A 12428-nucleotide genomic window follows, 5' to 3' on the forward strand; every position below is an offset into this window, starting at 1 on the left:
GAGTAAGCGAAAAGCGGAGAAAGAAATCGAGAGCCGACATGGAGCATTCTCGAGCGGGGGGAACCAGTTAAAAGTGGGAGCTAGATTTAGCCACCAGTTGCTGGGGCATAGACTATCATATACCATCTACATATGTGGCCATCATAGCTGGCGTGGAATATCTTCGAAATCTCTCGATGTCTCACATTTACATATATGTATGTACTATCAAGCAAGCAACGCGAATTTGCCAAACTAAACCGTATTTAATTGGTAAAATTCCAGAAAGCAATTTCAAAGATATTTTCACACCAGCTGTTAACTTTTCAGCTGTTCCCATGTTTAACTACCAAGGTATGGCATATTTGGTATTCAACTAAAGCCACACTCTTCTTTGAAAACTATTGCTCAATAAGAATTTTCGTTAAAGTTATCAAGCGTGCTTGAACTTGAATTATCAAGCTGTCACTTGCGATATTGTCAATTGTTTTCTTTGGCAATTTTTTCGCTTGCAATACCTCTGGCCAATTTGCTCGCCTGGACTTTTCCAAAAGCCAGTCAAATGTGCACTAGAAGTGGAAAACTTTCGACTGCGAGTGTTTCGGTCGGTTGTTGTGGCAAATATATAAATTTGTGAAATTGTCAGTGCCACAAGCAGAGATGATTTACCGCCCCGGGGGCTATGCCAGCGACTCATTTATCAAGCAAAAAATAAAGAAACCCGAAAATGAAGAGAGTTCTAAGTTGCGACTGGGAAACTTTCACCGGGTGTCGTTTCAGCACGGTGGGGCAACAAAGGGGGGTATTTTTTTTTTTTTTTTTTTTGAGCTCGCACTTGAGAATCTCGGCCGGGGAATGGGAAGTCGTAGGAAATCATTACTTTTTTTTCGTTTTTTTTTTTTTTTTGGGGTGGTTGGGGTCGGTTTGGGCGGCCAGAGTCTCTAGGTTTTATCCTGGCCAAGCCGAGTCATAAACAAATACGGTTTGCTGCTGTTTTGTTTACATTCGCAGTGTTTGGAGCCCTCGACACCGCCAGCGCCACCGAGCGAAGTCTTTTGGCCAGGGGTCTTTTGGTCTCTTGGCCAGACCCAGACTGGTTTTTCTCCGGCCAAAAAAGGAAGTTGCTCGTAAAGTGGCGAAAGCCGCCAACTGACCCAACAACAAAGTGTGCAAAATAAAAATTGCAAGAAGAAAAATCGTTAAATAAAATAATAAAAGCGCTTTCTTTCTGTCTGCCCCTTATGTTTTTTGTTTTTTGTTTGTGTATGTTTTGTTTTTTGTTTTTTTTTTTTTTTCTTAATATTTTTTGCGGTCTGCGTTTCTACGATTCGATTATTTTCCATATTTTTCTATATGATATTTAGCGATTGCGATTTACACTGATTGGTTTATAATTTTTGGGGTATATTTCGTTTTTATGGTGGCACAGCAAAAAAAAAAAAAAGAAGAAAGATCGAAATATTTACCGCCGCACTCACTCGAAAAAAAATACAACTCGAAAACACACAATTGGTATTTAATCGGCAGGTTGGCCTTTACTTTCATTCAGTTTGCTGTCGGCTCCGATATTCTTGTCACTCTGTTCTGGCTGCCCCCACACGCTGGACGTATCTGTGGGCCTTGGGGATTCGGGTTCGGATCAGAGTCACTATCACACTGTCACTACACAGTTGGTTACTTATTAGCCGCGCTGGCTGACCGTTCACGACGACGCTCCGCGAGCGACTGACCAGCGGCTGCATGCCAGCCAGCGCAGCCCATTCGCCAGTCGCCCAACCGAAGCCATCGAACCGTCGAACCATCGAACCGTCGAGCCGTCGAACCATCGAACATGTTGGGTTGCGTTCGCGACTCCAGGCAGAGCGACTGAACCAGAGGCGCCGCTTTCGCGAGTAATCAATTATCTTATGAACCACTTACCAAACGTAACGTTCAAACCAAGCACTTGTTTGAGATTATTCTATATACTAAGTGCAAGTATACATTACTGAAAAGTAATAAAAGGTAATACTACTAATTGAGAACTCCATAGTTTCAGTGTGTACTTTTCATGTGCTCCGCTGTACGATTAAGTTGTAATATTATTCATTTATGGGCATTTATGGGAGCGGCATTTAATGGGCCCCCGTCTACGCCTGTGACGCAACAACAGTCCAAAGTCATGTTGCAGCGTGCAACGTGTTGCATGTTGTGTTTTCATTCGAACAATTGTTGCTGCCACAGTGCGTGGCGGTTCTAATTGACAGTTTGCCAGAACAACTTGTTGAGTTTATTGTTGTCTTAATGGGGTGCTTATCTGCATCTGCCCCTGCCATCTCCATTCCTGCCACCCCAACACTTTGCTTGCCTCGCGGATTATTGGAGGACAATTCCCTCCGTCTCTCGTCGGCTAAATTGACGATTTGAATATTTACATAAACGATTCTGATTACAATTGAATTTATTATTTAGAGCAGCTACTTAAGCCGCTAAGTCGTTGGGTACATATGATCCCATGTACATACATATGTACATACTCGTGCATATGTGAATTCACTTGTCGGCTGTCGCTTGACAAATTATACCTTTTCATGGGGGAATCGTGTTTATTTTGCTTTCTGAGGGCCCAATCTGCGGCACGGCGACAATATTGAGTAAACAATTGCTGCCTGCCACGTGCAACGTGCTCGATGACAGCAGCGAACGCGGCTCGAGTTGCAAGTCCCTTCAACAGGTTGCTAGGATGCTCTAGAAGACTGGAAGCTCTTACAAGTCCTATGAAAATTAACCCAATACTTGGAATTTCTGCTTAAGTATATAAAAGACCACAAAAAAAAAGAACCTAAATTAATCCCATTATTTTGTTTTATAAATGGTCGGAAGAATCATAGAGCAGTACTTAAATATTTTCCCTCAAGAAATCGTTAAGCGGTAATAACTTTACCCAAACTATTCGAGAGCCTCTTTTTCCGCAGAAAATCAGAGTAATTGCCGGCCAGTCAGTCACCAAATGAACAGCTGTTTCGGCTCTTAAAAACTTTTCTCCGCCTGCTGGCGTTTCGCATTCTTGGAATGGGAATTGGTCAATTTGAGGTTTTCGAATGGGTGGAAAGCTGTTTCGCCTATCAGGTGGCCAAGTAGAAAGATATATGCACTTACAATCCATTCCGATCCGTTTCGGAGACATCACCGAACGTTACGAACTATTGGAAAATTCTCTAATGCGTATCAATGAATTCGTTAGACGGCCAAATGAATTTGGAAACATTTCCATTAAGGGGATAGGGCCAAGAGAAAACAATTGGCAATACCGAATTGCGAAGTATAGTTTTCATGCATAAAACCCAAGCGTGCAGTTCGTATACTTATTTACCCACAGATTCTCGCGCGTTTTAAGACCAGGGTCATTGGTGGAAACGTGACCCGCCCGAAAATAATCAAAATAAATTTATTAACCATCCAAAGTTTAACCATCCATTGAGCGTGTTCTCGAGTGGCAGTGCGACAAGGTCGCATACTTGATCGCAATTTGGCTCGATTTATCTGCTTATAAATGACTGGCTTACACAAATGATATGCGAAGTTATTAACTTAAGTTAATACATTTATTTCCGAAAGGAAAGCCAACTATTTTTTATTTGATTATATATTTTTTAGGTGAATTTTAAAATATCCAGCAAAAACAATATTCATACTTTGATTCTTAAGCAATTCCCAGCAAACTATTGTATAAACCAGTTAATATTTATTGAATAATCAGAAACAACAAGCTATTATATAAAACACTTTATAAGTTATTTATTGAATAACCAGTAACAACGTAGATATTAGCTACACTTACTAATCGTGCCGTTCATCTCGACATTGGTTTAACTATTGTTCCGGATATGTAACTGGATGCAACGTATATGATATAAGGTAATTTATTTGGGTAGCCCAGTGCATGCGAGTAATTGGAAAAGTTTGACAGGCTAACACGACACAAGTGGGTTAACTGATGCTATGTTTTTTTCGACAAGCAATTTTCCACGTAACCCAGGGGAATTTGACTGTGAACGTAAAAAATAAACTTTATTTACCACAAAAAATAAACGGAAATCCGTTTTAAGTAAAAGCTTACACGAGCAAACAGCTTTTAGCCAGCATTTAACTCTAATATATCGGTTTCAGCCAAAATAAACGCAAAATATTCACTTTTACCACTTCGAAAAGCTAACACTTTTAAGCTTTAAGCTTTTCAGAAAGCAATGTAACGGTGACTTGGATAAATGCCCGTTAAAAGCTTCTTCAAACCCATGAAAGCTTTCCCGCAAAATGTTACACCAATGTTAATGTAAGGAAATCGTTTTCTTTATTTAATCTTTGTATTCTTAAGTCTACTGTAAGTAATCGTTTTAATTAGTAATTTTAATTTCTGTTGTGGATTCCATACTGCGTTTCCTGCGTGTTTGCTTTCATACTTTGTTTTTCTGCATTTTTTTTGCTTTAGTTTAGTAATAATATTCATTATAAGATACGAGTAATCTCAAACACAATAGAGACAGTTACAGAGCGACACACACATTTTAATTATATTATTATTGCTAAGACACAAGAAATAACGATATTGAAATAAATGCTAACAAAAAAAATGTTTAAGAGTGCCAGCCCGGGTTATGTTGTTATTTATGTCATATTTTTGCACATTCAATAATTCTATTTTGTGGCTTGTATAATTTGAATATAAGGATTGCTGCTCACGATTATTGATTAGGCGGGTACAATAGATTTACAAATGGGTTTTAATGAGATTCTGGAGAACGTTTTGCTTAATAGTTTTCCTCAAACTTCTGTAATGGCTGACACAGCTTTGCTTACATTTATCTCCGACTTTTGGCAAACATAATGGCGAACTACGAGTACGACTAGTATTTTATTAATCTCAGCTTCACCTACAAATTATATGTATAGAATATAATCTGCAATATATAAGTATATCTGTATATATTTCATTAAGTATATTTAATATTTAAAACTCTTTGTAACATTTAATAAAGTTAAACATTGATTGCTCTTGCGTTGTGACAATAAGTTACTATATAATCATAGAATCAATCTGTCATTATGTATACATATAGCTCATTTCTATAAATATATCTTTTACATGCTTGCGCTCTCATCATCATTTTTGCTAGCATTTGGCGAATGTTTCCATCATCTCATGTTGATTATCCTTGACTATGTTTAATAATAAAAAAATTCTCTAGTTTTGTTTTACACACGTCTTTTGTATTTTTCCTTCGTCGTCCAGCGACATTTTCTCAGGTCAAATTAGAGGAATGGGCAAATTTTGTTGGGGCTTTTATATAATTCTCCTCCCATTTCATCTTGAATATTGGGGATTTTCCTTCATTTTCCTGGAGTGCTAAGAAGGCGCAAACTCGTTTCCGGTTCGAACAGAGGAACACAGAGAGTAAATTAAGTATTCGAGTGTTTTGTTATGTACATTCTAAATATATTCATGACGAGGATATACCCTATGTTTATGTGTACACTCTATAAGAAACAACAACATCGAGACTTATATGAAAGAAAATTCCATCGTCTTGAAAATGCGGCGATCTCTTCAATTTATATTTCCTTTTCTAGTCACGGGTGCCAAAATAATGTCCAAAAACTATTTCATATTTTTAAGAAAACAATAAGACAAAGACATTTTTAAGGGAATTTCCACAGAGGCATAGTTAAAAAGCCAATTACTTATACTGAATACTTTTGGGAAAGATTATTTCAAACTGATACAGATACAGATTTTCGAAATATTCGATTTCAGCGAATTGCTTTTCGTTACCCCACACAAAACCGAAATAAAATTGAAGAAACCCCCAAATTCTCAAGTTCTTCGCCATGTACGAGTATGTAGCATTATTATTAATTGGGGCTTCGGATTTCGGGTCTGGCTACTCGAACTAAAGGCTGGCTGACCTGCTGGGCTGGGCAAGCAGCAAGCCCAGTTCAAACATAATTGATTTTCCACATCGTTTTATTGCTGGTTTGGCAATAAATCGTTTTGCTCTTAGACTAGCTTTTAGTTTCATTTTCATATTTTGCACATTTCCACTAAAGTTTAATGTTGGGTTTTCGCTTGATTTTTAATTTCTTAGGTACATGGTATATTTGTCAACTCTCCTCAATTTTGATTGCACTTGTTGATTGAATCAATCAGGGTTAAATGGTAACTGGTAAATGGAAAAACGAGCTAGTTCGAAAAGCACCTGAGGATTTCCACTTTCAAATTGCATTGGATTCTGTTCTATAGTTAAATAGTCTGTGGGATTGTATACTCGTATTAGTATTTTCATTTTGGTGGTTTTCTTTCATGCGGTGGTTCACGAATCTACACAACATCCAAAAAATGAGAAGAACTAGGTCTTAAGTAAATAGTTATTTTTAAGTCGCTTTCTTTCCAATTTCTCTTCGTTTTCGCTAGTTATTCACTAATATATCAATTCCTGAATATACAATATATTGATTTAATTTCATGTGTTTTCTTTAATAACTGATTACATTGAGTTGCATGTTTACTTTAAATCGATTGATAAGGGAACCTGTGGAGAGAATGTAAAGCATAGTAATATTTTAGATTTCCATGTCTTCGGTGGTTTTATTTATCAAAAGAAATAATAAAAAACCACTCTAAAATTATAATAACAAATCAAAAGCTTAGGCTGTGCGTTACGAGTTTGCTTTTCAATACATCATGCTCTAATTAAATCAGAAACTGTTTAATGGCAATCGTAGAATCGTAGAATCGTGGACCAAGGTAATCGCAGATATAAATCGTTAATAATTTACGGCTGTTCGAAACGGTGCTCACTCCGCTAAAGGACACTCGGTAATTTCCGACTATTAATTTTGCCCTACATGATTATGATGATGATGCTTAGCGAGGACAAACTGATGTTTGCCCCGCATATTTTGCAAATGACCGTTGGCAGTTAGCGTAACGCAGTTCAGTTGGCATTTGCAATTGCATTTTGATTTTCTATAATTAGTTTGCCGGGGCGGCGACCAAGTGGTCTGCATACTGGTTGGAATGCATACTGACATGCGTTTCAATTAAGCAATGCCCACATTAACATAAATTAGCCATATTGAGCGAAGTGGAGGGTGGGCGTGGCCAATCGGTGGTCCGGGGGCTGGACAAGCCATTAAAAGCAGGAGGAACATGATCCTTGGTCCATGGCATTGGCATTGGCATTGCCAATGGCATTGGTGCAGTTGTTGCTGCGTGTTATTACGCATACGTCACGTTGGCCGCAACAGAAAATTGCTGGGTTCAGGGTTCTGTGGCAATAGCATTGCCGCGTCCTTGGCCCCCATTTGCCACCACCCACCCTCCTCGTTTTCGTGTCCTTCAGGCAAAGCAGCATTTTATTATGTGCGTGTGCTGTGTGTGTGTGTGTGTTTATGTTTAGCTGCCCGGCAGTGGGATTATTAAAAATGCACACAGCCCATTGAGAAATGTCAAAAATAAAATGTTACAAATACGAAATATGAGAAAAAAAAAGTAAACATAAAACTGGCGCAGAACTTAGGTTTCACTCGAGCACTTCGTACGGCTGCAATTAAAGGACCCCATTTTCACCAGGGGTTTTGAATAATTTGTGCCGCAAATTATAGAACATTTTGAAAAACTATGGCAGACTTTGTCCACTAAGCGACTTAAATTAATGTGTAACTGAAAAAAATATGTACATAAAAGCAAACAAAGGTGAAATGAAAGTACATAACTGAAATGAAATTTTGGGAAAAAAGCACTTACTTTGGGTAATTGTTCCGTTTTGTGATCAATTGGGAATTATAATTATTTCGAGGAAGAGTTTCGAGTGTTGCGCTATCTTTGGTTTCCTTTGTCCTTCGTCCTTAACACTCCAATTAAATTTTATTTGCAACTATCCTTGTTGCATGGGGCAGGTGTCCATTTTTAAGTCGTAATTGTGGGCGATGGGCGATGGGCGTTGGGGGAGTCGGCGACAGTTGTGGGCGTGGCACGTGGCACAGGTGTTAACCAAAATTGCTGGCAATCAAAATGGTCACGATGCGTTTTATTCAGTTGCTTTCCACCGCCTCCTTGGTTCTCTTTTATGTTCGTTTTGCTTTATTCTCGTTTTCCAGCCATTCTTTTCATCTTAAATTGGTCTTGCCATCTTACCCTTTGTTTAACTGCAGTTTTTTAATTTCGAAGTTTTATATATTCCTTTTTTTCGCAGTGTTTCTTTTTTTATTTTCATTTTCCACCTACCATTCTTTGCCATTTGCCGTGGGATTTTTTTGATTTTTTTGATTTTTTTTTCGTTTTTTGCGGTTTTTGTGGTTTGTTTGTTTGCTTTATGCGGCAGCCGCGAAAAGCAATTTCCCGGTGGAAAATCGTGGGGCAGAGCGTGAGTTTTCTTTTTTTTGTGTGTGTGGGGGGGAGGGAAAGAACGAAATGTTAATATAGGTCCAGTTGCAGTTCGAGTTGGCGGAGTTTCCAGGCATTTGGTTGTTTGTATTGCCCAGTGTCCAATCCAATTCAGCTGTTCCTCTGTCGAAGAAATCCCAACCAGCCATCCAGTCATCCATTCATCCGTCCATCCATCCACCCAACCACCCAACCACCCATCCATCCATAAATCCATCCATCCCTCCATCCATCCGCTCTTCTCTCCACTCGCCCAGTCCGCCATGCATGCACTTTTCGTCCTTTCCCCCCAGTTGGCCTGCGTGTCCTTTAGCCGCTTATGTCTGCACGGGCACATTGCTATCGGCCTCCTGCAGAACGGGCGCTGTCCAAACGCCGCTGCCGCTTCGCGTCTTCCGCTGCTGGACGATCCCGTCCATGATGTCCAGCTGCAAGTTGTGCACGCTGCCGCGGTGATCGGTCAGCGGCGGTCCGGCGATGACGCTGCCACGGCGACTGCCACTGCGAACAGAACAAAGAAGCCCATTAATTGGTTCCTCCACACATGCATACTATAGGTACAAGTAGGAAGAAGTCCTTAAAACAATTAATTTATTATTTGTATTATATACTGTTAACTTTGTGTGATACTAACTAGCTTAAGTGCCATTTGATTTTACGCCCTCATTCTTATTTACCTTTTTGCTTGGTTTTCTGGATATGGCAGAAAACGTAACAATTTGAGATTTTAGCTAGGCAGCTACAGTGCTTATTTCACTGCCGCGGCTACATCTCCATGTGAACGGATAGTAAGTGGTTGATGGGTCTGCGGTTATCACTTTAGCATAAATTATACGCCCCGTTGCCGCCCCTCCCCCCCCCCCCTAGAAATTCCACGCCTGCGGCCGCTCATCCACAGCAGCCAACTTGGGATCGTAAAGTGCGTTGGTCCTTTAATGGACACGCGACTCGGGAACAGCGCGGCAGGGGGCGTTTGGCTGGCCGAGATGGGGGGAATGCAATTTAAGTGACCAGCACACAACGTGGACCAAGTCGGGGCCAAAAGCGATGTGAATGTGGCCGCAATAGCACTGGGTTTTCTACCAACAAAGTAGGAAACAAACTGCTCTAAGTTATATCAGAATATGGGAAATTAAACCTCTAAGTTAAATTGTATTTTTGAAAAGGTGTTCTATAACGATATGTGCAGTGTAATAAAACTAGGAAATCACATTGATAAACTTTTACAGCATATCCCATCTACCATAATTATACAGCAAACAAATTCGCTGCAGGAGGAGGCCCCAAAAAGCATGCTACAAACTTTTCGAAACGCCAAGGATTTTATTGTATCTACCACATTGATTGCTGTACTCATTATTTTGCCTCGTCATACGGCAGGCGGCCGGTCGCAGTTTATGACAATCTCATTATGCCCTCTGGCTATTCCACGACCTGGCCACGCCCACTTCCTTCCTGCAACCGCCCCCTGGCCCATTAGGATATCAAAATGTTGCTGTCACAGCAGAAAAGCTTTGAAACAGCCGGCGGCGCAATTCAATTAGGCCCGCTACATAGAGTCGCAGATAGCAAGAGGGCAAGAGGGCAAGAGGGCAAGAGCTATCCAGAAGTGCACCGAGAGAAATAACATAGATTCATGAAATTAGATAACTTAAATCATTCTTTTTCAGTGCCCCCGAGTTCAGATACAAGATTTGAAAGCACACGTGCCACTTGAACACTCCTGCTAACGCTTTCAAACTTTTTGTCCAGTGCACTGATTAACAAAGGTCCTGCGGTTGCGTGTCCCGCTGCGGCGAAACCTCCGCACTTCCGCTGGTTAATGGCTAATAGCTATTGGCGAATTCGTGTCTTCTTACCTGAAGGATACGCCGGAAATGGACTCGCGGCGATTGCGTCCGAATAGCGTTGGCGGCACCGCCGATATGGTAACCACCGAGTGCCTGCGTCCGCCGGCCGTGGGATTGGCCTTCTGGGAGAGCGTGGCCAGGAACTCGACCTCCTTGGGACTGAGCCCGCCAGTCTCGCCGCCCACCTCCGACAATCGCCGCACCTGGCTGGCCGTGATGCCCTCGGTTATCTGGAGCGAGGGCAGCGAGTGCTTGCGCCGCTGCTGCATGTCGGGAAAGGGGCAGAGCAGGTAGGGATTCACCGGCGAGTCCGGCTCGGAATCATCGCTGTTGGAGCGCCGTGTGCCGGCCGCAGTGGGATCACATCCGCCGGCCGCACCTTCCATGTCGTCGCCATCCTCGGCGGTGTGCGACTCCTCCACCACGATCAGCGGCTCCTGGGTGCTCAAGTTGAAGACGGGCGTGAACGAGGAGCGACGCATGCTGGCTGCCTGGATTCCTTGTTTGCTCTGCAAATGGCGAGAATGCAATAAATGTTAATTGGAATATTAATAAATTCACTACACGTATACCATAAAATACAACAATCAACACGAAGTAACTCTTTCTTAAACCAATTTATTTTTCTTTAATTTTCTTTGCTAAACCAATATCCCAACTATACAATATGCAAATTGTAAGCCAAATATAACGAGTTCCTAATAATATTTAGTGGCACATACATACACGTATATAACCAGCTCGACTATTTTTGCAAGTGCAGCCCAAAAAGCAAAGAGTGCTGTTGACATTTTGCGGTCACTGGCACAGGCGGCAACTTTCCAACAATCAAATTCGGTTAGCAAAAATTTAAATCAACTGCAAAAGTTTGCCACAGCTGAGCTTGATTTTTGCGGCGCCAACTTTTGTTTACTTTGATTGTTGAATTGTCCACGAAGGCGTTGTGGAATGGAAACTGGACCCAAGGACATAAAGAATGGCAAATAATGAAAATATTGAAAGTGTCAGATAAGCGCCGTAGCAATTTGTCACTCCATAAAGCAGAACTGGATTATTGAAACATTCATGAATTGTGGCTTTGCATATTAATACCTGTATTCAAATAACAAGCGAGATATGCCGATGATCGGTTTAAATCAGCAACAGCTTTTGTTCTGTTTTCCCGTAAGATAATCTCTGCTGGTGTTTCTTCTCAATTAAATATGGTAAATACAAGCATTTACAAACGTTTTCAAATTGATAAATCTGTACGCGACATGGGTGCAATGTTTAAATAATTGCCATCCCAATTAAGAGACATGTTTGAATGAATTAACACTTTTTGGTTTTTTTTTCGCCGCAAACCGCACATTCACTTAAATATAAATTGTGTTAGAACTGATTGGGAGCAGAGAAAAAAACCAGCAATGGGCGGCAAATTACAAATGCTGAAAACAGTCATACTTTTGATGTGCTGCGATTCGATTTGGGGTGGTCTCGCCCCAAGCAAAGTGAGCATGTTTCACTCTAGTTTAGTGCCCAAATAATCGACTATTTACGCACAAAAACATATTACACAGCATACGTGGACATATAACATCAGATCGACCAGAATGTCAACCAGCAATGAGTCGGTGGCCGGTGGTGAAACTCATCTGAATCGCGAGGGTCGCGGGGAATACAGTATGAGTGGCAACTTGTACTTTAACGTGGACGTTCCAGAGGAGTTCGAGGTCATGGCTAGTATCTATCGCAGCAACGATGGTGGCGCCACCTATAAACTCGAACCCTATTCCGTACCGCGCACGGGAGTCTACACGGCGATTAACACCTTCTACAAGGACATTGTCATGTCATCGGCAGCGAAATGCTCGAATTTTCCGCAATTCGAGGGCAAACTCGAACACGTTGCTGCTCAGAAATTTACGTACGACAGGTGCATCTTGAGCAACGATGGATTTCCCACGTATGTGTCCGATGGCATTTACAAATTCGAGGTTAAGACCTTCGGTATGGTGGAGCTCTTTTTTGAGGCCATCGTCGTAGTGGAGCAGAAAACCTTCTGATCTGCATGCAATTGCATTATCACTAACATGTTTACTGTACTTTTAAGTAATATTTTTTAAGCGGTAAGGGAGCATCAAGCAATTGAGATAAACTGTTTACACTCTGCTGCATAAATGGTAATGGAAAAAGCC

At 41.1% G+C, this 12428-nt stretch overlaps 2 protein-coding genes across 2 annotated transcripts in view; one reads left to right on the top strand and one right to left on the bottom strand.

Moving 5' to 3' along the window:
• Positions 1 to 8650: 8650 nt before the first annotated feature.
• The window catches only part of LOC6549798, a 42901-nt gene continuing 39123 nt past the window's right edge, over positions 8651 to 12428 (bottom strand). The window contains exons 2-3 of the mRNA XM_001977285.3: positions 10261 to 10760; positions 8651 to 8902 (exon numbers count right to left, since the gene is read on the bottom strand). Coding sequence (XP_001977321.1) covers positions 8719 to 8902; positions 10261 to 10733 — 657 coding nt within the window. The 5' untranslated portion in view covers positions 10734 to 10760 and the 3' untranslated portion in view covers positions 8651 to 8718. The remainder of the gene's footprint in view (positions 8903 to 10260; positions 10761 to 12428) is intronic.
• On the top strand, positions 11658 to 12428 carry LOC6549797. The gene is made up of 2 exons (XM_001977284.2): positions 11658 to 11741; positions 11811 to 12428. Exons 1-2 carry the CDS (start codon positions 11658 to 11660, stop codon positions 12294 to 12296), a joined length of 570 nt encoding a protein of 189 aa, XP_001977320.1. The 3' UTR covers positions 12297 to 12428.

The sequence above is a fragment of the Drosophila erecta genome, unplaced genomic scaffold (assembly GCF_003286155.1).
Source record: "Drosophila erecta strain 14021-0224.00,06,07 unplaced genomic scaffold, DereRS2 tig00000152-arrow-arrow-pilon, whole genome shotgun sequence".
NCBI classification, from domain to species: Eukaryota; Metazoa; Arthropoda; class Insecta; order Diptera; family Drosophilidae; genus Drosophila; species Drosophila erecta.